Source organism: Prinia subflava, chromosome 2 (assembly GCF_021018805.1).
Source record: "Prinia subflava isolate CZ2003 ecotype Zambia chromosome 2, Cam_Psub_1.2, whole genome shotgun sequence".
Classification (NCBI taxonomy): domain Eukaryota; kingdom Metazoa; phylum Chordata; class Aves; order Passeriformes; family Cisticolidae; genus Prinia; species Prinia subflava.
This window is the reverse complement of record NC_086248.1, coordinates 67,686,658-67,712,373: the sequence shown is the minus strand read 5'-3', so window position 1 is coordinate 67,712,373 and position 25,716 is coordinate 67,686,658. Positions and strand designations below refer to the sequence as shown.

The following is a 25,716-nucleotide window of genomic DNA, read 5'->3' as shown; positions in this document are numbered from 1 at the left end:
CAACATTAACCGTTCAGCAAGGCCATTGCTTAGTCTATTTTTAACTAATTTGGTATACTTGGGTTTTTTTGTTTGGTTGGTTGGTTTTTTTCTTTTTTGTTTTTTTTCTTTTTTTTTCTTTTTTGACAAAATGTAAAAATATCCTTCCTGGGAGAATTAACAGAAAATAAAATGGGGGAGAATATGAGGACAAATATTTAAATAGTTCTCAATGTTGAAACTTTAGATTGGATGATATCTGTGACAAAATATTCAACCACCAGCCCAGGAGAAACATTTGTATAAGGGAAAACAAGTCTTTTTTCCTTCACTTTAAAGGAGACTATAGATGTACACAAAACATTCCCTCAGTTAGGATCCAGGTGACTAAGGTGGTTGTTAATTTTTTTCAAGCCAGAGCTAGTTCACAGCAGATTTTGTTCATTTAAGAAAATTGCAAGGGCAGCCAACAGCAGAAGGTAGATAAGTACCCCTTCACCCAAAGTTCGGGGCACAATGGCCAGTGACAAGCACACAGCCATTCCACCAGCTAAAGCTGATTATCACTGGGCCTTAAAACAATGTTAGAATCCACCACAGATTGAGATCTCTTGGACCAAATCTCAGTGACATTTGCAGGCATATACAGCCCCAGCCAGGGAAAAGAAAGAGCTTTCAGAAAATATTAACTTCTGTTTAATAAATAAATATAAGAATAAAAATTAGGATATTTTACAGGCAAATCTGCCAAGTCATTCTGAAACAAAAGTAACCTTCTGTAGCTTAGGTAACCTAGATCTTAGTCATTTCCTCTGACTATTTGTCTTGTTATTGTCTGGCATAGATTTCACTTTCTTCCTAGTAGCCAGTCTGCACTCATGTACTCAACATGAGAATACTGTTGGTAAGACACTGACGCTTTCGGTGCTGTGGAGCCGGTCTTACCCTAAGTGAAGGACTTGCCAGTGTCCCATGCTCTGCCAGGGAGCAGGTGCACAAGAAGCTGAGAGGGAGCATCCTGAGGACAGCTGACCTGACCTGGCCTTAGGGATATCCCATACTGGAATGGAACACCATGCTCAGTATAGAAACTGGGGGAGTTGGTCAAGAGGAGCCCATCGCTGTTCGGGGGGCTGAGCGTTGGTCAGCGGGCGGTGAGCAGTTGCATTGTGCATCTCTTGTCTGTCTTGGGTTTTATTCCTCCCTTTCTCTCTCCTCTTCATTACTATTATTACTATTATTACTATTATTACTGTTGTTGTTTTTATTATTATCATTAGTATTATTGGTATATTTTTGTTTGGTTCAGTGACTAAACTGTTCTTATCTCAACCCACAAATTTTACTTTTTGTTTTTCAGATTCTCCTCCCCACCCGAAGGCAGAAGAGTGAGTGAGCAGCTGTCTGCTATTTAGTTGCTAGCTGGGGTTAAACTGTGACTGTTTTAATACAAAGCTCCAAGAGACCATTATGGCAATCTAGTCTGACCTTGTATATAACAAAGTACAAAAGAACTTCCTCTAATTAATTCTGCAGCAAGCTTACGACTTCTAAATGGCTTGTAAAGCAAAAAAAACAGGCCTCTTCCATCCACTCTGTCTTCACAAACATTTATCTCCTCCAAGGAATCTTATCTTTTAGCATACATCAGCGCTGTTATGAGCTCTTTCAATGTACAATAGGAAGTAACTCAAAAATACTCAGAAGTTCCTCTTCAGGAGAAGGTGAGCAATATACCTCTCCCTAGCACTCTCAGGTTCTAATTAAAGCATTGGTCCACAGGCTTCCATGTTGGAGTCAGAGTGTTTTAACTGATTTCACTAAACAGAGTAACTCCATACCTTCTGTACTTTTATCTCCTCTATTCTATGCAAACAGAATGCTATCAAGGTTACCCTGCCAATGTATGTATCCTAATACCAGCAGAGATAAAGGCTTCTCCAGTTACCTAGATCAGTTAAGTCATGTGCCACTGTGAATGTGCATTTAGAGAAGAAATTGTTCAGGAGTATTTAGGTCACAAATCCTTTCCATCAGAGGCATCTGGTATTAGAATTATGGGCATCTGCCATTTAATGTTTGTTCTAAAAGTAGAAACAGCTTATCCTTAATAAGTATTTAGTGTACTGCAAATGACTTGGCCAAGAGGTTGAATTTCAGAGCTGTTTATACAATCTCATTTGGAATTTTTAAAAAATTCAGTGCTCCATGGTGTATCTATATAAATTTAGAAAACAAGTTTTTATCTTACCAACTAATAAGAGCATTCATTATCAACTTCAAACAGTGACTGTACCTCTAAAGCAAAGGTTCCATGGTGATAGGAGAACTCCAACTGCAAAAAGCTTGGACTTAAAAAGAGTCTGCTATGGGGTGTTTTGTGAGGCAGAGTACCTTTACTGGATAAAGGGAAAATACAGGGGGTGATGCAAGTGAAGAGTTTTAACATCACATCCACACAGACTCCCTAAGTAGAGCATAGACTAAAATGTGATGTGCACACCTTAGGCCTGAATTCCATGGATGGAATTCCAGCAATGCTGGAAGAAAACTCATCAGGAGCACTGTGACAGCACAGAAACCTCATACTTCTTTGTACAAAACAGGGATTGTAGCAGTAAATTTCTCAGCCTATGAAAGAGTTGGCATTATTTTGCCCACATATCATTTCACCAATGTAAAACACCCGGGGAGTAAGCCAACCAAAATTTTCCACCATTTTAGTGCAAAGTAGAAAATGTACCAGAAGATAAACAACAATGAATAATCTGCATTATAGAGAGTGCTGCAGCACTCTTTAAAGTGTATTCAACAGGATGGGTACCAGGAACAGTTCTGTCAGCTGGAGCAGACACAAATGGGCTCCACAAGACAAAGATAATCATGAGATATTCTGCAAGAGAACATTAACTAATCAAATAGACAATAAATTAATGTTTGCCTTCTTTAAGAGGAGATCGATTAGGAGAGTAATCTACAGAATAGTTTCATTTTATAAGAAAATAACTGGTCACAGCTTTTCCTATCATCTTGGCATGTTTTGGATATAATGTATATTTAGAGAGAGAGTGTGGGAGGTCTGTTACTTCAATACACTTGAAAACAGCTTAATATCTTAGAAAAGGAAGGTTCTATACAAGAAATCTTTTGTTATGACAGTGGACAAACAATTATTATGGAGCCCTGGAAGGCTTTTTCTTGTGTTAACCAGGAACTGGTGAGGAAATAGTTGGTAAAGGAAGCTGTTATTAATCTTCCACCAGTTTATGCAAATGCATCCCTGTTAGCTGAAAACAAACTTTGGCTGGAGCATCTCACTTCGCCAAGCAGACAAGACCATTACACATTTATTCAAACACCAAATTTGCAGGGTACAGATGCTTAACCAGTCACTTCACCCACTCTCATGAATAACCTGGAAAAGGAAGCTGTTAAACGCAGCCTGTTTGAGAAAATGTTAAGCAGGGAAAGAAAGATTCAATTTTGTACTAAGATCAAATTTGTACTAATTCACGGTTATGTGGAGACACATATGGACACAAAAAATCTGCCACAGTAACTAAAATTAACCTTTTTGTGGCTGCAGCCACTTTTACTTCTTAAAAAGGTGATCTGTTTCCCAGATCTGCAAATGCACACAAGGAGAGAATATAGTCCTGATGAAAAGCTACTTCAAAGAGTTTTAGAGTAAGTTATTTTTGCATAACAGTCTATTTAGAAGGACCCCGCTCACATACTAAGAAATTCAGACGGAGTTTACCTATTTGGAATATGGTAAGATGGAGCAAGATAAAAAATGCAGGAAAATGAAGCACTGGAAAGAAGGATAACAACCAACAACAAGAGCATTATGCTTTGGATGTTAAGATGCACCAAAATACCAGTGGTGCTATGGGCTTTACATTTCACAGGAAGGTGATGAGATGACAAAAATTTTAGCCACTTAACATTACATAAAACTTTTTCAGCAGCACCACAAAAATTTGAGTTGTAAGTTATCTCTGGGCCTGCTCACTAAATCATCCAATTAAAAAGCATTTTATCCTCTTCTTGCCTCCTGGTGCAATGCCGGCAAGTTTGCTGAAGAACTGTTTCCAAGCTTGCAAAACAATACCATCAGTCATCCAGCAATAAAACCCACACCTCATAGCTGTGGAACCCTGAAAACATATGGGAACCATTATACACCAAACTACAATTCAAAGCAGCTAGTATGGAGCTATGTTTTGGATTTGTGATGATAACAATGTTGATAACACAGGGAGGTTTTATTTATTGCCAAGCAGCACAGGCACAGCATCAAGGCCTTTACTGCTTCTCACCCCAGCCCACCAACCAATGTGCTGGGAGTGCACAAGAAATTGGGAGGGGACAGGGCCAGGACAGCTGACCCAAGGGATAGTCTAGACCATACAGAATCATGTTCAGCATATAAAGCTGCAGAAAAGGATCAGGGCATATTCAAAGTGATGGTACTTGTCTTCCCAAGTCCCCATTGCACATAATGGAGCCCTGCTTTCCTGGGAATGGCTGAACACCTGCCTGCCCATGGGAAGTGGTGAATAAATTACTTAGCTTGTTTTGCTTGTGCACACAGCTTTTGCTTTCCCGGTTAAACTGTCTTTATAGCAACCCACTAGTTTTCTCAGCTTTACCCTTTCGATTCTCTCCCCAATCCCATATGGGAGAAGAGAGAGTGAGCAGCTGTTTGGGTTTTAGGTGCCTGCTCAGAATAAAGAACAACAGTCCTTTTTATAAAAATCAATGATAAAACTGTCACCTAGATAATCTTCCTGCTGTGTGTTTAAATGACTTGAAAAGTACTCTGTGTCCTTGGAATAAATTGACTCAAGTACAAGAGTACAAAATGCAAGATAAGAAGAGAGATCAATACAGTAATGTGCAGGTAGGTAGGTGAGCCAATAGATACTTATCAGTGGTAAGGCAGGTAGTTAAATATAAATACAACACAGCCTAAGATGAGAACACTGATAAATCAGAATGATATCAACCACTAATTTAATGTCAGTTAATACACCTGCAAGAAACTCATCAAACAACAAATGCTTCCATATGCAAACCAACATTAATGAAACTCATTATCAACAAAATTGGATTTATAGCCAATAAACAAAGAACAATTTAATTAAAATTCCTTTAAAAAGTCAATTTTAAAATAGTAATTCAGTTATAATGTGCCTCATCTACTTTATAAAACACAGACAATTAACGTTTGGAAAAAACAGGAAGAGATTTTATTATAGTTAGGCAGCTGGATGATGGACTCTCCACAGGGAAACAAACAACCAAAAAAATCTGCCTCTCCCTGAATATAGAAATTGTTTCAGAAGGAAACTAAGGAACCTCCAAATTCATACCTCTAGCTGTTGTACCCACCAGCATAAAGATGTGTATTCTTCAACTAGAAAACCTTGCCAAGTATTTTGCTTCTAAGCCAAACAATCTGCAGTGCAAGAGGAGCTATAAAACCAGATCATGCTGGAAGTCAGCTCAGCAGCATGGTAAACTGTATCTGTCAGTGGTTGTGTCAAAGAAAAATCACACAGTTTGCCTTAATTGAACTACAGGAAGGTTCTAAAAATACACAGCCATGTAGTCCTACTAATGAATGGATCCGCCTCACCATTTTGGCAACATAAAGTCTGTCTCCTGCTAAGACTTAGAGAACCAGTGTTGACACTAAAACAACAGCAAAAAACCCAAACAAAAAACCCAAACAAACCCACAAAAAATAACCAAACAAAAAAACCACACTGGAAAAACACCACTCCACCCCCCTACAAAGAGACCCACCTTCAAATGACTTCATGGAATACAAAAATAGTTTAGGTTGGAAGGGACATTCAAAGGTCACCTAACTTACTCTGACCTGTGCAATGTTATTCATAATTGTCAAATTTCAGATAGCCATGGGCATGCAGACAGAAAAATGTTTTATTATTTTCTACTATCTGTGGTTCAGAATACTTCCTAAGAGTATAGTGCCATTTTCTGTTAGTTTTAAAATTTGACCATTCAATCAGGTTCTTGTAGTTTATGCGGCTTTTTTGGGTTTTGTGGGGGTTTTTTTTGTTTGTTTTGGTTTTTTTATTGTTGTTTTTTTGTTTTGTTTTTGGGGGTTTGTTTTGTTTTGGTTTTTTTGTTTGTTTGTTTGTTTGTTTTTTGTTTTTTTATTCTGCCACTGGTATACTAAAATCGTAGATCTCTTTCAAAAGCCTGTGCATTAAGTAACCAGGCACCAACAGAGTTACAGGAAAACTTGTTCCAGCAAGTATCTGAAAGTAGTAATTCAGCATTTCAAAGTTTATGATGAACAAGGATTGAAATGGTGAGTGCAAGTGGTCATACAGAGACACATGAGACAGAATGCAAGCTTAAAATTTAAGAGCCTCTCAAACAGAATAACAATCAAGATCTTAAGAGCAACTGAAAAAAAAATAATGTAATATCTTTAATCGATCAAATCAAAGTAATTAAAGCCAGTGCCCTTTTGGCAATTTATTTCCCTAAATATGTCCTTCTCTAAGCACATTAATTCCATGTAATAAAATGAGATGATAATATTACCCAGTATTTTTTTTCCATGCTATTTATCATGAATTCATCCAATTAGTGCTTGCAAAAATATAATCTTTTTTTAGGACAACTGCACTGACAAGAGTATGTATTTCAAAGCAAAAATCACAAGTGTACAGCTTAGTTTTCAATCACCCAATCATTCCTGTAAAATAAAGACATTTTAAAAATGAACTAAAGTAATAGAAACAATTTCAAAACTTCATGAAACCTTGGAAAATAATTTTAAAACTGGAATTCAAAGTGTTTCAAAAGTGAAAGAAAATAAACACACTTCCTTTGAGGGAGTATGGTTGAAGTTAGTCATTAAATAATGTATAGAATATTCTCCTCACGTTTTTGTGTATTAAAAAAGTCTCATTTCTTTCAAAGAGACTCCAAAAAAGGTAAAATTCAGGAACTGCAAATTCCATTTAAGGAACTGTAAATGGAAATATATCTGGGACATTACAGGAGCACTTTTAAGCTGTAAGATCCAACAGTACCCTGCAGGAAAAAATCAATTTTTCAGGCTGTGAGATAAAAGGCATTTTCTCTTGCCATATTAGTGAAGCACTGACAATCAAAGACTCTGTTCATCTGAACTATGTCTGGTGAGCACTTCAAGATATAAAAAAATATGAACAGCCAAAACTGCAAAAGGGCCTTGTAGACTATTATTAAAATAAGCTGAGAGAGATTTTCTCGCTTTAAAAGTAACAAACAGAAGTCATTGGCTGCAGTGGTTAAGAAGACATATGGTTCCAACAGAGCTTCTATAAATATCACTTGCAATTGTTAGTTGATTTACTGAGTTGCAGCTTTTACAGCAATATTGCTTGATTAATATAAAAATAAAATACACATTTTTGTACCCTCACAATGGAAGTGGAATTCTTAGCCTTTCTTAAAAATAGTCAATGACGACAGAGTGCACTTGGAAACAAGAAAAGTTATATGCAAATAAACTGCCTTTCACGTACATAAAACTCAAGAGCATCAACACTGTCAGCTGTGATGCTTCAATTACTCTGGGCATCAAAAAACTGATTTTCAGGGTGTCTGATTAACACTATAAATGTCATTAATCCAAAAGGATGTTCAAATTATATCCAAAATCATTCTGCTTCTGGTTTTTATTTAATAAGGTCTTTCTCCTGCATTTATTTAAGATGATTGATAAGTTCAAACTGCTGCAAAGTCAGGCATCAGACTTGAGTGGAAACAGGGGTAATAATCACTTGTTTGCTAAAGGTCATGGTTTTTAATAGGGCCTCTTAGATTACACTCACCAAGAGTCTAAGTCTGCACAAGTGACTATTTTTGGATAACAGCTATGGATTTGACCTGTTATATTTACCTCTGTTTTAGTGGTAATATGTAAATGGTGTGTTCTGGTCCACAGATTGTAGACACAGATCCAAGATTTAGAAGACAAACTGTGGCTTTCATTACTTTAGAAAAGGCAAAACATTAGAAGCTTTAAAGGCCATTGTATTTACAAACAGACTAATTTGTTTTCTTTTGTGAAAACAGTTATAGGGGACTTTTGGTAACATACCAACAAAATTAACAGTGAGCAATTACCAAAACACTATATCTACGTGTATCAGTAAATACACAGATTTTCTTTTGGATCACTGTTTTTGTGCAGTAAACGATTCAGTCACCCTATTACAAGGGGATGACAAGGATGTCCTAACAAATTGTTTCTCAGGTTAAAAAGCTTGAATGTTGTTAAAGAAATGCAGGGGTCTTTTTACAGAAATCCCCAAAAGTTCAAGCAGTATAGGATAGCAGACATTTTTGCTGGTACTGGTATAGGCTGATATCTGGGCTAAAAACACAAATCTTATATTGTCAAATTCCTGGTGAAGGAATGCAGACTTAGTAACTGGGTAAAACAAGACCTATATAGTAAAAATAATATATAAAATAGAACTTGGGAAGTAACAATTGAAGAGCAAGCAATATGATCATCTTAGCAAACACAAAACAAGAAATACAAGCAGATCCAAGAGCTATGGGGAAGAAATACTTAACATCAACATTATACTCTTTCTATCAGGATGCAGATGCTTCACCATCCTTCTACAAGACAACTTGGCATTATTGACCCTAGGGCCCCAAAGAGCCTAACACCAGAGAATGAAATGGATACTAAACAGCTCATGTTTGAGTTTTAGCCCTATAACTTTTTGAAATTAAAAATAAGAGGATAATTAGGGATAGAGATTTGAGAGTCTATCTGTGTAAAATAGTACAATGAGACAAATAAAAACTCTGATTAGGATGCTAATACTTTAATTAGACTAAGAAATGAATCTTGCCTCTGTACATAAGCTGCATGAACTATGTATGTGGTGTTTAATTTGGACCCTTGCTCAGGGAATGTGGTTTAAATTTCAGTGCAATAAAATCATGCAAATGAAAGGATTTATTAGATTTCTATACTGAACTGAAGCACTGCAAATAGAACTAAAGTGGCAAAAATAGATGTTTGATGGCTCGTAAAAGTTTTTGTGATTGCAGAAGGAAAATCTTGGTTAGTCTCAAACTGTAATTTGTCACATATGTTTCTTGGACACAGCCAGAAACTGCACTAAACCCAACACAGCATCAGACTCAAAATCACGCAGTGTCTAGGATCATGACTCAACCTCATCACCTCGCAGCAACATTCTAAAAAAACAATTTAAAGGGACATTGATTTTAGTGTTTTCGATTATAAGTTGCCACTTATAATCAAAAAAATTCAAAGCTTCTGAGAGGTAAAGATGTTTTTGACAAATGTATTGGTTTAGCATCATGGATTTTAAAAGTGACATAGTAAGGTGTTTTTTATGCTATAAGTTTATGAAAAGTGAAAAAGAAACTGGACCCTAATCCAAAGTGAGGAAAATCTTTTATATCATTGGCAAAAGTAATCATTCCAGAGCACAACTTGGGCAAAATTAGAATACCAGAATATCCTACAAGGGTACACATGCACACATACAGTTTGGGGAATTGCTGGCAATGGCACAGACATTAATAATATCAACGTTAGTGAAAACAAACAAGCAAACAAAAATACACCACAAAGAGAAACCACAAACCAACCACAACTGCCAAGCAAAAGAAACAAACAAGCTTTGTAGCTTGATTTGTAGGTATAACCATGTTTCATGGGAATACTCTGTAGGAAGCTGCGTAGCTTCATTCAACTCATCACTATCCATATTAGACTCACTCTTTCCATATGAACGTAATTGAAAGCCTGCTTCAGCATCATGAATGTTAGGATATACTGCTGAAAGTATACAATTAAAGTATATGTTACAAAAATTAAACCTCGGGGTAAATAGAGGGTGGATCAATGTTCCTTGAGTTACACTCACCATGACATCTATTCCATGTTCTGACTAGCTTTAAATTCCTGAAAAGCAAAATCTCACAGACATGGCTCCATACATCAGCTACAGATATCCTCTGGGTTTTTAGTGGCATGAATTTAAACAAAACAAAACAAAAACAAACAAACAAAAAGAACAGAAAGAAAAAGAAACCTAACACTCCACAGAAGTGTTTGGCTTCCATAGAAACACGAGCACTTGAACACAGCACTTACAGGCATTACAGAGTGAGGTGGATGCAGTGGTTATAAAGCATAAAATGCCATTCTGTCAATAAAGGTCAGCACTTCCATCATTCTTCCTTCTTTCAGCACACGAGTTTCCCCAGACAATTTACAGGAAATGGAAGGGAAAATAACCAAATCATTGGAAAATTTGTTAAATATGCCATCTGGTCTTCACAGATGGGCCTGTACTGTAGGTCATGTACATCTCCTTTCCTCTGTCATCACTTGCTAAAGAATTAGAAGCAGGTAAAGGAACAGAAGCAATGACTCTAGACAGTATATTATCAGCACACCATGTAGAGATCTCACCACTGCGTCTCCACTTACAGTCCACTAGGAGAAGGACAAAGTTTTCCAGGCTGATGAAACCTAACTCAAAAGGGAAACAAAACCACTTCATCAAAGTTTTGATCTGCAATCACAGTGATATTGTGAAAAACAACTGGAAAAAGGTGTGTCAGAAAAATAAGGAAATAGTGGTTATTGCAAAATTGCCATCACTATACTATACAATGTTCAAAACCAAAATTATTCTTAGCATCAGTGTGCCTTCATAATTCACCTGGACTATCTCCAAACTGAAAATGGGAAAGAGGCAGAAAATAACTAGCATTTTTTCAAACACGACAGAAGAACAATTATTCGTAGCCATGTTTTTACTACCCAATTTTTAAACTAACTCTTTGCTCTTAAGCAAACAGCATTCTGGTAGCGTTACAAGAATTCTGCAGCCATGAGGAGTTTACAGTTTTTAAAGCACTGCAAAAATCAAGGGTTTCTGTTGTTCCAATCTTTCTTCTTAGGGAAGTGGAAAGGGGGCATTTACTTTCAAGATAAATACTGTTTCACATGTTATTTAAAATAATACATACCTTTTACCTGTATTCAGAGTTAAGCACAAAGTGACTATGTGCCTTTCAGCTCACTTGATATGGAGTGGTTTATTCAAAACCACTCAGCAGCACAAGCCAGACAACTTCTCAAACTTTCAGCCCTATAGGGAGGCAATCAGCCGAGATCTGACATTAGGACAGTGATGTAACAGAGCACTGATCACATGTCATCCTAGCCTTGGCAGAGAGCAAGGCTACTGCTGAATTCTAGTAAAAGATGCTCTCTGCCACTGTTTTGCCACTGGGTTCTAATGCAGATTATGTCCTCAAGACACCACCCATTTCCAGGACAAAGGTTCTATGCTGGCTAATGACTATTATGTCTCTTATTGTCACTTGTCAGGTATCATTCACTGCATTAGTAGTCTATGTTACAATTGGTATATCAATTGTAAAAACTCATTTAGCCTGCAGAAGGACCAAGTCATTCAAAGGTCAATAAATTTATTTTCTTTGAAGGGAAAATGGAAAATATTATGTTTTTTTCTAATTTTTCATCTCATTCATTCTACAACATAGCCTACTTCAGTGGAAAACACGAAAAGCTGGAATTGACACCTTTAGTACACCACCACCAGAGCCCCAGCGTGTAACAGTTTCTGTAGTAGCGCTTCGCCAACACAGAAAGCTTGTGCTACTACTTCTTAAGGAATTTACCTTAATAACTTTAGTGAGAACAGCAGTAAGTCTGCACTTAGGGCCACATAAATAAAGCAAAATTTCTCTATTTCTACAAAGTAAATAGAAAAAAATGTAGCTTAAAAAAAAAGAAAAAAAAAAAAGAAAAAAGAGGAGGCATCTTTATCCTCAACTGCATCTACTACAGGTTTGAGACTTTCAAAGATGTCCCCAGGAGAAGTAACATTGCATTTCTATTAACATTGTGAAGTCCAAGTGGCTAATACATAGACAGAGAAACAGTCCACCTTGTCCACTAATCAAAATAACAAGGGAAAAGGACAAAAATGTATCAATGCAAACAACTGTATGGCTACAACTTCAACTGATGCTAATATATTCATATCAGTCATGGCCTACTCGGCTAAAACCCATTTACCATGTCTATATGGATTATATGCAAAGGTCAGAAAGGCGGGATATTGGAGAAAAGTGGGAACATACAGAAACTTATTTCTTCTTACTAAGACCTGTCAAGATAAAAAATAAAATCGCTGACATTTGGACCAAATCATATGAACGACTGAATTTGTAGCACACTTCAGTTCTATTTCAGTGATCCTCAAATACTGTTTTGAAGGTGATACAAAGACCATTCCATGCATTGCGGGAAAAACGAAAATTACCTGGTCCCAGCCTTTCCTGACTGGTCTCCCCAGATCACTTTGACACCTCTTATTTAACATTTAGATTAAAAATCTTACACGCAAAAATTATCCTTTCAGTTTGCCAACAGAATGTTAATCCCAGCAGCCTCCCAAGTGTAACACGAGTGTAGACAGTTAACAGCAGTGCTTAGACTGACAGACAAACACATGGTGACAGTGGAGACTTCTCACCCTAGAAACCACAGAACAAGGATCAATGAATTAAAACCACTGTCAAAAGACTTGATCAACAATTTGACCAGGGCAGTGGCACCAACATCAACATCTAACATGGAAGACCTGTTTATGAGACCAGCATTCGTTGTTTCCTCAAGAGAATCCCTCTCAGCATCCCTATGGGACGTGTGTTCCCTACCCAGGAGGAAGAGCACCACCTAGTGAAGCTCCGGCACCCTTTCCTGAAGCACCTGCAGAGCTCTGGTGGTCTCGGTCATCCCCGATTGTCTCGCCATATTCACCAGCCAGAGGAACTGGTGGTAGAGCTCACAGTACAGTGAGTACAGAGTATTGCAAGTGGCAGAATGATGCCATGTCCATATATTTCTCTCCGTGCCTCACACTCAGCATTTTGTCCTTCAATGTACTCCATATCCTTTAATAATGCCAAAAATGACCAAGAATAAATCCCATATAATGATCTGTTGAAATAAACTATTTCACAGGACACAAAGGTAGAATTCCTATTTGAGGGGGAAGGAAGTATAAATCTTCAATACATTTTAGATTAAATTTATACATGTATTATATAAAGATAGTAAGTGAAAGCCCTGAGCTTTGCCCTGCACAATAGCACATCTTATTTTCTGTAATTTAGAGTTGAGAGTTCCTAAGCTTTGGAATAGGGAACTAGAAATTATTCTCAAGTCCAGTATCTTGGAATCAAAGTTCGCCCTCAGTTTCTGGAGCAAAACAAATGTAAAGCAAAAGAATTCCAGAGATAAGAAAAGTGTTTGCTATGGCTTGTGTCACCAGCTGTGCACCACAGTGTCTGTTAAAAGGCTGATGGCATGACAGCCACAGATACATCACAGATAAATACAAATACAGCTTCATAAATAGAACATTTCCACAGTTCTTTCTTCTGAATGTACCTCAAAATGAGATACAAACATTACCTCAACATAAGAACAGGACAGTGTGTTCAGCAAACTGCTGAACATGAATGTCAACATCCACAAATAATGCTACAGAAATGGTGTTGATGGTAAAGAGAAAGCAGATCAGAACTACTTTTTTCCATTCCAAATAAAGCTAAGTGCTTTAGGGCACAACTGTCTGTAGAGCAGTACATTGCTTAAACTCTGAAAAAGATTTTCCTGTAGCAGAAGTACTATTCTTGCAGTATAGATTTTTAAGAAATGAGCACAGAGAAAACACTGTATCAGTTATTCATCTCTTAAAGAAGCCAAAGGTATTTTTTCTCAGTTTTGGAAACCAAACCAATGCCTTAACTTTAAATTTAACTAAATTTACTGGGCATTAGTATGGCTTCTGTACTGTGATGGACAACAATACACTCTCCAGATAACAGGAGACAGAATCTAAATATTTCAGGCAGGTCGTGTGATCCACCAAGACACAGACATGATTTATGAAAGGGTACTAAAAACCTTTGGCTCCCAGTGACTTGAATGAGAATTTTTGTTGCTTAGTAACTCTTAAAGAAACTGAGACATTTGAAAACCAGTAATGCTGTGAGCAGCTGTATAGAACCCTTATTTATAGTATTCTGATTGTCTAAAACTGCATACCTATAACTGTAGTACTTTACCATCGAATGTAGATGAACTTAAGGTACTCTGCATGAAGTAAATAGATCTTTACAGAATTTCACTAAGACTTGTTTAAGTATACCATAGACCACCTATTTTGCAGATGACACAGCTAAAATAAACTATTCATCACATACAGAAACTGTCATATAGCCCTATACAATACCATTCATTATTCATACATTAAGTTTTGCATTTGCTACTAATCCTGTTTCACGATTTTGAACTTATGCCTGCAGCACTAAATATGATAATATCAGGGGGTTTGCAGTACAGCCATAAAATGTTCTGTATTTTCTCCTCCATATAGACAGAAGTATACAACATAAAGAGAATTTTTACTGTAAGACACCTGACTCAAATTTTTGTTATTTTGAGGGTTATTATTAAACTTTGTCATTCTTTTTGATATTGATTCTACATCAAATGCAATTGTATGGTTCCTGCTGATATCAAGAGATGCCATGAATCTACATCTGAGGGTAGAATCTAGCTCAAAGAAGATTAATTGCAGTTTCTAGTTCAGAGAAGTGTAGGTGTTAAGAAGCACTAATATGTCTTTCAAAAGGCATTCAGTAAACTGCTTATTCATTCTAATATAAAAGGAAATCAGAAAAACTGTAGTTTTCCACCAGAATCAAGGGTGCATTTAAACAGCTAATTGAAATATTTCAGCGCTTCGTTTTCATAACATGGAAGACAATGTACAATAGTGTTAAATCACATACATGAGGTATTGTAAAAAACTATTATATATTTAAATACAAATACTATATATTTATATATTTTTAATACAAGCATTTGTTCATCTCTATTCGATTATGAATCAATAATCAATAGATCTTAGGGCAGCAGGACTCTGCATACATGGGAAGATATGCATATGTACACATGTACATTCACATTATACAACCATCTTCATCATCAAGAATAAGTGGAAAAGAAAAAAAATCCTTTGGTGTTACAGGGAGCAGTTTTCACTTTCAGTTAGATAATCCTTGTACATCCGAACTGCATTGTGAAGAGACCCTCTGTGTTTGCTACCTCTTTCTCTGTGGCACCATCTCCCTAGAACTTGACACTCCATTAGTCAGCAGGATTCAGCACAGGTCAGAGAAAGAAAGCAAACACACAACTCCAGCAGAAGTGACGCAGAAGAGCTAATATAGCTTCAAAATTCCCATTTTACCCAGTTTCGGTAAAAACAGCACATGAATGCCAGGAGAATGATCATTTCACTGAGATGGATAAATTTCCATCCAGATGGTTCTTGGTGCTTACTTGGCTCTTGACTGAGGTTTTTCAGATTCAAACCAGCACATGTTTGATATGAATACTACATGATAAATTCTTAGAGCCTTCCCCAAAAGGGTTTCTTGTTTGAATGACACCATAGATCTAATAGACTTCAGTTCCATTTAACAGCTATCGAGATGTCCTCAATTGAGTCAAAATAGTAGAACCATAAAAATCTTTAAAAATAGGCCTCTTCATTGGAAAAATATGGCTAAAATACACATTACAGTCTCATCTTTCCAGTTTCTAATTATCAGCAATAAACTTTTAGCCAGAAGCATATTTGAGTACATTTGAGTAAGAAGGCAATAACAGTAAAACAGTAAGAGAAAGCAAGAGCGATATCACTGGTTTTTTGATGCCCTGACCACCTTCCCAGACAAGGCAGCTTTTCTGAAACTAAGCCCATAAAATTGTCTTCTCAAAGACATGCTGAGCATTACAAACTGAGAAAGATCCACAGCAGCATCTGAAAAATGAAGCTTTCAAACACAGACAAATACACACACAAGCACAAAACCAGCCCCAAATTTTTGGAGGCTAAACAGTCCAAACGCCCTGGTCCCATTCTTGTCAGTTCCATATGTTATCTAGTAAAAGCTTCCCCTGACAGTTGCAATGAATTTATGAGATGCTCCTATACCTGTTCCTACAGCTCCATTTCTTGGCCAGCCTGCTCTCCTGCACTAATGTGCCAGATGAAACTGCAGTTCCCAACTCTGCTTCTTGGACAGTTCAGCTCCGATGTCCCCTGCAGCTTCCCAGTCAGCCTCATTCCCACTGTATCTATTACTCTTATAGCCAACACATCCTTTAATAACTAGCTCAACCTTTTTTATCTTCAGCTTTTAGTTGTAGCTGGTGGCAATCTCTTGCCAAAACTTAAAATTCTCAGCTGATCCCTTCACCATGGGAAATTGCACATGTACTTTTCTTCAAGGCATCATCATCTCAAAGTTTCAGCTGACGGCATTTCTCTGAAGTGACCCATCTCTACTAGTACTAAGCCCACCCTCAAAGTTTTCTTTCCTTATATATTTTGTTAAGGTTCATATTAACACTAATAAAATCCAGACTTTTCCTGCCCTACTACTGAAATCTGTTTCCATAAAAGAAGGGGAAGGGAAAAAAAACAAAAAAAACAAAAAAAAAACCAGGAATAATGGACTCTATTCCAGGTAGTATTTTCGGCTTTTCCTCTGATATAATATGTCACTGTTGCATCTCAGTTTACCCATCTGTAACACAGAGAATAATTCTACGTATCTCTTTCACAAAAGCTTTATTTTTTAGAGTCATTGTTGAAAACTGGCTACTGTTCACATTCTATATTACTATACACCTGCAGTGTTTACCTTTCCACGACCCTATGAGAAAAGTGTTAAAGCCTGTTTTAAAAAGTAAATGTATTCTGCTCTTTCCATTGGTTTGTTCTTTCTAGGCTGGACATGGGATTTTTTTTTTTTTAATAGCTAGTGGGAATCAAGACCAGAAAGTCAAAATTCTCAGCTGACCATTTTATTGTGGAAATTAAGCCAAATTTATTCTCTTATAGCACCTTTTACAAGCTGATTTGAAGTGGGTACAGTGATTCCTATACTATTCAGTAGTGCTTCAATTGGTTTGAGATTCCTGAACTGGGAAAATAGCATATTTTAAAACTTGTATTTAGATGGAAGTATTTTATTGTATTTACCAGTACAGTACATATCAGCTTTGGTGAAAACTTGTCAAATATTATATGCTAGAGATTACTATAAAAATTCCTGCAGTCCACAAAGAATGTTTTAAGCCTGAACTGAAAGAAAACAAAACTCCAAAACAAACAATTTCTGCCTCGACATTGTACGTCACTCTCAATAGCATCATTGTTTCCATAGCTACAAATGTAGACTGCTTCAAAGGAAAGAAGCAGAGAAACTGAAAATGACAATGCACAATCAAAACAGGCACATACATTTTTCAGACGGCACATGTGGGATGGAGAAAGGAATTAGCATGGTGGCACAGAATGCTGTGGGGTTTTTGCATTTGACAATAATGTCAGTGATGAGAGCACATCAAGCTCAGAACAGTAAACAGCAGTAAACTTCTCACTGCAGTATCACTTGATGTATTTCTACACCTAGTGGAAGGAAGAGGAGAACAGAAAGGATGAAAAATACCAGCAGCAATCACCAAAACAGGGCAAGTGCCCCCCTCACTGATCCAGCCACCTGCAAACTCAGACACATTTTTTTCAATCACGTTTCCTTGGAATTTCCAGTTATTCTGTATAGTTGTGAAGACAATCAAATCCTTTATACTGCTTTTATCACAAATGATGACAAAATTTAGATACATGCTACACCTAGTACTAACTATAACCATTCCAGGAGAGGATACAGCCAAGTGAATCTGCACAGAGGACAGATACAGAACATGAAGGTGAGAGCATACAGGAAAACAAAAGGCACTCCACAGCATCTAGCAACTATTCTGTCCATCTCTATTAAGTTCCTGCTCCCTAAATTTCTCTGTGCAAAAGCTTACGTCACTATCAACCAGCTACTCCAGGACTACAACTTCCTCAAAACTTATTGGATAGGAAGGTAAATTGTTTTCTTCCTACAGCAGGAATTCCCAAGGTTCACAAATATAGACCCTTCCGTATCAATTCTATAATGATGAGTGTTGAAATAACACCAAGACCATCAACCAGACTCACACCAGTGCCACTCTTCTTCTTGGAAGAAGAAACAGAATAATCTAAAGGTAAAGTGTAATTTAATATTTATTTTTAAAATTTATAAGCACACTAGGAAAAATCAGACCAAAAAGAAAAAACACACTACTTATCTCTAGTACCTTAGAGCACCCTGAGTTTTGCAATGTAGTAACAAACAAGATGCCTTCATAGAATGTCATTGCATACTCAGAAACGTTTAGCATCAGAGTTACTCTTCTTTTCTCAAGGTGAGTGAGGGCACTTAGAAAAATCCACCTAAAATGTCCTTCCTTAGTCTCACAGGCTCTAAGGAACGCATTTATCAGTGATACCATTTTTTCCAACAATGTTTTTAGGGAGCCACATGAGGACACAGCATTATCTGCAGTCTACACTGGACTTCATCTCTGGTGGAAACAGAGATGGAGAACGGTTATTAGAAGATGGTGTCACTGTTTCCTCAGATGTTGTCCCTGCATGGCTACTGCTCGTTTACAACATTGGAAAGTATCATGCTTTGGAGGCGTGGTTTCCATGAAGCATATCAGATCATGATAAACTTAGGAGTTTTGAGATTATGAATACAGCCTTTGTTATACATGAGTACTGACATATATGACCTTCCACCAGTGTCACAGAAACAGAACAAACACCTCATTATCTTTATTAGAACACTGACAGCACTATTGTCAGTGATTTTAATCAGACTCAGCAAAAGCCATTTTTATACTTGGGGCAGCAAGGAAGGTAGAGAGCCAAAATCTCAATCACAAGAATACTACCTTTCAGACAAGGATAATCTTATTGCTACAAAATAAAGCTATCAGCTCTCAAATGAAGCTAGTTCAGGCAGAAATACAATAACCATTCAACTTGCAAACCAAAACTCCTTATAGTTGCAGCATATGTTTGACTGAAAAAGTAAGAAAAGCACAGACCAGAAAGATAAAGAAAACAGCAGTAGGTGTAAAATAAAAGTTCCTGACAGGAAAAGAATAAGCTTTTAATTGTGTGCAGAGATTTAAAATTAATTAAAAAAAAAAAAAACAAACGCAGATCAGGCTCTGAAACTTACAAGAAATTCGCAGTATGGGCCTTCCAATACACTACTACATCTCAAGTTTCTTCCCTAAGACCTAGCTTGCAGCAGCAAGTTAGTGTTGCCAAAATATGAGATTTCAGCATGAGCAATTTTTGATGCTAAAATACTATGGATTTCAGTCTCTTATCTCTCTTTTAATTGCTGACTGGAATGGACTCTGTCAGAAAAGAAATGAAAGGAGGGGTTTTACATTTTTCATATTTGCCTCAGGCTACCAGCAGAAAAATTCAGAACTTTTTCTAAGGTATGTCAGTGCCAATGATGTGTCACATGTCATTACTTTATAATTAGGCTGATAGACAAAAAGAATAATGCAGCTGACATTCTATTAAAATAAAAATTATTCCCCAAGGCATAAAAATACTGACACAAGCATCTTAAAACGCAGAGTAAAAATTATATAGGGAACTATTTATCTGTAATTCTGTCTTTTTCAGACTCAAATAAGTAATTCTTAGTTATGCGTGTATTGAATATTGAATTAGCCTATGCTCATTTTTTTTTAATTTCTTTTTTGAAAGTAAAATGTAATGAAACCTTTGTTCAGCTAGGAATAAAAGCTACTACAAGAATAAGAGACTATCCACACTCTATATTAATTGAGATTACAATTTGATTATCAATTGTACAATTCTCCAAATAAGCAACTAATCAAAAAACAAATACATTTTAAAAAATGGAAAACCGGCCTTTTTTTGGTAAAGAGTTTGAAACAATTAAGCTTTATAAACTAAATATGAAAACACTACTACTTCATTCTGTATTGAATTTTTTATAAAATGTTCTTATCAGAATTTAGACAATACAGAGCTGTAACTCCATGTAGTTCAGAACATACTTAGTTCAGATTGTGTTTGGAAGTTAGACAGACTAGCAGAATTACCAGATTACAAAATAGTAGTTTATAGCCAAAATAACAGCCTTCACAGCGCAGTCAAATTTTAACTCTTCATTAACAATAGTAAGAGATGTCGCATCTATTCTTTGCAGGTACAGATATCACAAAATGTGTGCTTTTCCATCTGTGGACATATAAACTACTAGAAGAAAGCATTTCCACGGTTGTGCATTTCAGAAACATTTTTCAAAATATAAGACTTGAAATTCAGTTTGGACTGAACCCAGCCAGTAGCATGTTTGTATTTTTTTTCTAAAAACTATTAATACTTTCCCAGTTGGCCAAAATAGAGAGGCCTTCATGATGCTGTCAGCTGTAGCTCTTTGTTCATACAGTCCTTTCATTCCCAACACAATGACAGACAGAGTGAGAAGTACTGGGGTTTCAAATGTATTACAAGGAATCCTGTGATTTAGTTGTTCCTATTAAAGAACTATACTTGGAGATGATATACTCTAAAGTGAAATGATTTCCACTTGACTATCCTCCTCTTATGTTCCAGACGCAGAATTTAGAACATTTGCTTCCACCAACATCCTATTTCAAGAAAAGGCAGATTACTTCTTGGAAAGTTGTCTATTATTTTGTTGCCTTTCCTTGAGTACTGCCAAAGGAAGGGCTACTTAGTTTTCTCTCTGTACTCTAACACAGTGTGACTAATCTGAAATTACCTTTAATTCACTGTGCTACAAAAAAAAGTAGGCAAAAAACCACAAATAGGGGGCAGGTAATGCTGTAGAAGGCAAATATTTTTCAAAGCTTAATACTCAGAGCACCACTTGTTTAGTGACAACAAAGGAAGGACCACTGCTGCACTGAAGGACACAAATTCATACCATCCCTTTCCAGATGTACTGCAGAGAACAAAAGAGGTGTTTGATGTTGTGATTTGCTGAGCATACACCTGAAGTGGTATGTCCTATTCCCACTCCTCCTTTTCAAATCTCCAATGCATCACCAGGACTCTCGTCACTTGCCTCAGCTGTTCCATTCAATCTGGATGCTGCTCAGAGGCAATGATAAATTTTGGCATGAGGTCATACTAAATACCATAAGTCACAAATTTTACCAAACTCACCAAAGGAAGAGAGAAACAGTTTCTCTGTGTTGTCCGTCTATGTACTAAGTAACCTGAGAAAAGATCTTTTTGCCAGCACTGAAGTAAATGGCAAATGTGGAAAGATTCTGTTTAGAAAGATCAAAAACCTACAATGAACAATATAAGCTCTGGTATATTGCTTTTCATATATGCAGCATATTTTTGTGTGTGCAATTGCCTTTTGAAACACAAGTGTGTTCACTTGTGGTGTTAATTGCAAGGTAATCCTGCATTTTTCTAGATGTGCATTCGTAGAAGGATAACCACAGTTAGGTTCATAAATTCATTCACTTATGTAAAAGGAGTCTAATTTCACAAAACAGCAGATACAACAAATTGAAATCAGCAACATATCTGAAAAGAGGAAGAGAAAAAAAGCACGCATCAGACTTCAATTTGAGACCATTTTTTAATTTCTGGGAAAAGAACACTTACCACAGTTACTGTTTATGCTCCAGTTCACCTCAAAGACTAAACTGAGTATACATCAGATGCTTTCTATTACAGTTAACTTGTAAGGGGAAAAGTCAATGCCTCTAACAAAGTATTGATTTTTTTTCCACCTGATAAAAACAACCACAAACAAGTTAAGAAGCACTGTGTTCTAAGAATAAACAAGCAGTTGCATAATTAGTTATTTCAGTTTCAGTAAATTCAGAAAAATTTTTTTTCTCCATTATTATTAGAATTTATGTTGTTATTCTTTTTTCACAAATGCAATTAAGGCTTTTTTTAAAAATTGTATAAAATGTATTAATTTTTTTAATGAATTATTTATTAAATTATAAAAAAATCTCAACATCTCCAAGCATTTACTCTCACTTAAATTAAAGTACAGTCACTAAATAAGCCTCTCTATAAAGTTCAACACCTGGAAATTTTGTGTATTGATGTTAGGATAACTACACTAGAAGTCTTCCCAGAGAAAAATTCTAAAGTGTATGTTTTGGGGGGGTTTTTGACTTGTGGTAATTGCAGATAAGTGAGATCTTTAATCAGTTTTCCCCCCCATATGAAATAATTTAATGGTTCCAACTTCTCTGAACGAGACAGAAATACTGTATTGTACAGTTGACATTTAGCTTTAATACATATGAATTCACTTTACAAATAAACTTCCACAGTGAATACTTGACCTAAAACATAGTCCAGTCTCTGGCATGTTACCACCATCACATATCGTATGTATCAATGCAGAAAGTGACTGAAACACATCAAGTATCTTAAATTGAAAAGCAGCTGCTTTTGAACAAGATGCAAAGTTAACGTGTGCAGATTTTACCACTTCAAACAACAGATACAGTCATTTCTCTATTCAAGAAATTGGAGAGAAGCAGCAAAAATAATGGCTTCACTTGCTAAGCAAAAGAGTCCAGGACTTCACCTTCCTCAGCTTCTGAAAAATACAAAGGCTTACCTTTCTGTACACCAGCATGTTTGGGGATTCATCAGCCACCCCATTGCTGCTTTGCCCATAATTGTTTCCTTGTGCCATGTCCCACAAATTTGATCCGCTTTTGGATGTTGCACTGTAAAAGGTAAGAGTGGTTTCAATAGGGCATCGCCTGAGGTCTCCTTGCTTCCCTGGTGATTAATGAATCTGACTTTCTACCAACATATTAGCAAAACCAGTGTATGCTCTTACTCCAACAGATATTTACATTGGAGCAAAGCTGCTAATTTGCCACTTACTGTCACTACTCTCTTTTGCCGGTAAGTAATGGACGTGAGGTGTTGATCTAATTTAAACGCTAATGAATTGTCACTCGGAACAGCTCCCTGGCACACCGCTCACCACCACAGCACACACACGCCTCCTCACAGAGCGCTTCTTCCTCCCCTGCCCGGGCTCCGCCAAGGGACGCTCTGCACCTTCCACGCCGCTTTTGGGAGGACTGACTCGGCCCACGACGTGTGTTCAGCAGTGCCCTCCCCTCACAGCTCGGGTCGTAGCAACTTTCCCAACATTCAAGCGCACAAAAAGCAAACCAGATGCTTTGAACCTTCCTGTAATTTACCAGAACATTTGCGCTCGTACATACGGCGGAGCAGGGGAGCAGGTGACGAGGGAAAATCAAGAACCAAGCCAGAACACTGTTCCGGTTGCTTTCACCTACTTTCACCGCACTTTACCGCCAAACGCCGGCTCCCTGCCAGCCCCGTCTCCTCCCCGCCCTCCCCCGGGTCACACGGGAGCTGCACTAAGCAAGAGCTCGGATCATGCCGTAGCTCCGGCTTTGCACGCAGGTGTAAGAATGTGCTCCATCTACAGACCACACCGGTGGATGCGGAGCGTCCGGAGAGGCGCCGAGCCCTACTCTAAGCACTAACCTCCCGAGCCCTCCTCAGCCCCGAGACCCCTCACGTTCGGACTTGGCCGCCCCCCGTCCGCCCGCGCTGCCCCCGCCCCGCCCGCCGGGGGTGCGCGGCTCCGGGCGGGCAAAGGCCGGGAGAGCGGCTCTCCCGCGGGCAGCCCGGCTCTCCCGCGGCCAGCCCGGCTCTCCCGCGGCCAGCCCGGCTCTCCCGCGGCCAGCCCGGCTCTCCCGCGGCCAGCCCGGCGCGGCGCCCGCCGTTCCAGCACCGCGGACAGCGGCGGCGCCGCCCGAGGGGCCCGGCGGGAGCGGGGCCTCGGCCCCGCCGCTGGAGGCGCGGGCGGGGGCGCGGAGGGGCGCGGAGCCCGCCCGCTCGGTTACCTCCTGGGCCAAGGTCACTGCGCGCCGGCCGCGGCTCCTGGTGCTCGTGCTGCGGTGGTGTCAGCCGGCAGCGGGCGGAGGGACGCGGCGATCGCTCATCACACACACGCACACACGCGCACTGCGGGCGGAGGCGCCGCTGCCGCCGCCGAGGCTGCGGCTCTGCCGTGCTCTGCCGGAGCGGCGGCGGCTCAGCTCCCTCCCCGCAATGGAGCGGCCGTCACGTGGGGGACGGGCACGTCAAAGGTGCTGCCGCTGCCGCCGCTCCGCCACACGGCAGCAGCCTTCCTCCTCCTTCCTTCCCCTCCGCTTCCTCGGCGCTCGCGGCTCCCTCACCGAAAGCAGCGGCCAAGAAGCTGCAGCAGATCCGGCAGCAGCCTCTGTAAATGAGATTAGGCATCACTGGAGGGCTGGGCAGGAAGAGAATGTGGGCTAATGAGACAGGGAAGGAAAGGAGGAGTTGTTGGCGAAACTGTGTCGCCTCCTTCATCTTTCTTTACCGACAGCAACAGGGAATCTGCCTCTTCCTCTGTCTTATGCTGGACACCTCATGTATTTTCTTCAGTGAAAACTAAGGAGAGCCTGTGCTCTGTTGGCACAGCAGACTTCCCTGAGCAGTGGAACAGAGAGAGCAGAGAGTGAGTCTGTTTCAGACGGATAGGAAGAAACCCTGGGGACACCTCAAGACATCCTCGGGACTGTTTTGCCATGTCCTAGGCGATTGCCTAATTTGTGAAGGCCTCGCATTGGCTACGATAAAGGAAAAAGATCAGGTCTGTCAGTCTTACTTCCCCATCACATGCAGACAAGAATACTTCTGCAATACCACTTTTGCAAGGGGGTTGAAATGCTCAGAACTCAAGATCCACAAGAACACAAGATACTTAAGTGGTTAAGCTTTGGTATATTTCCATTTAAAGTGTCTTTTCTGGAAACAGTAGCACTTATTACAAGAATGATCTTGCAAAAGAATCCTCTACTGTGCACTGCACCTTTTGGAGTGTGTGCTGGTAAATCATGCAATTCAAGCAGAGAGGTTTCCATGCACACTGGGTCACCTTCACCCTTACTCATTCTACCTTTCTCACATCTCAGAGAGCCTCAAACAATACTATCCTGCAAGAAGTTTATTATCATCTACTGCAACTACTTTTAACTACTCTTCCAAACTTTGCAGATGCCTTGAGATACTTCAACAGAGGATGTGGTAAACCAGGCAACAACAGGAAGCCACAGTGGCCACAACAAAATGAAGGAAAAAGGACAGAACTGATCTGGACCTCTTGAAAAGCTGAGGAAAGGAAGACATAAGTTTGATAATGGTCTTAGAATGAACACCAAAGAAAGATTATCTCCATCACAAATAGGGATTTTTTCAAAGACAGAAGTTGTAAAAGGCAAAAAGACAAAATAAGAACCATGCACTCCGTTCGGTGAGATACATTGGCAGCAAAGAAAAGGAGCTCTGTAGCAGACAGACACCGTGTGTCTCAACTTTGATAGAGGAGAATAATTTAGCATGTCACAAGGAAAAGGAAATGTGAAAACAAACGGTGTAGAAAAGAGAGAACTCTGGAGTTTTGAGGTGGAAGAGAACAAGAGAAAGAATTCAACAGCACAAGCAGAAAGTGAAGAAGTATTGATGTTGAAAGTAGTTGGCAGAGAGATTTATTAAACCAAAGATTAAACAGACAACTAAGACCTGTTTCCCACTAAAATTCACTTGACATACA

The 25,716-nt window shown here is 38.6% G+C and overlaps 1 protein-coding gene across 5 annotated transcripts in view; it reads right to left on the bottom strand.

Moving 5' to 3' along the window:
- The window catches only part of RGS7 (regulator of G protein signaling 7), a 235,283-nt gene extending 211,162 nt beyond the window's left edge, over positions 1 to 24,121 (bottom strand). For 4 of the 5 annotated variants that reach the window (XM_063390393.1, XM_063390391.1, XM_063390394.1 and 1 more), the window contains exons 1-2: positions 23,984 to 24,121; positions 22,708 to 22,819 (exon numbers count right to left, since the gene is read on the bottom strand). In XM_063390393.1, the coding sequence (XP_063246463.1) occupies positions 22,708 to 22,785 (78 nt within the window). In that variant the 5' untranslated portion in view covers positions 22,786 to 22,819; positions 23,984 to 24,121. Of the gene's footprint in view, positions 1 to 22,707; positions 22,820 to 23,983 lie in introns of those variants that run through there. The other variant, XM_063390395.1, reaches the window with a different exon arrangement.
- Between the last annotated feature and the right edge of the window lie 1,595 nt (positions 24,122 to 25,716).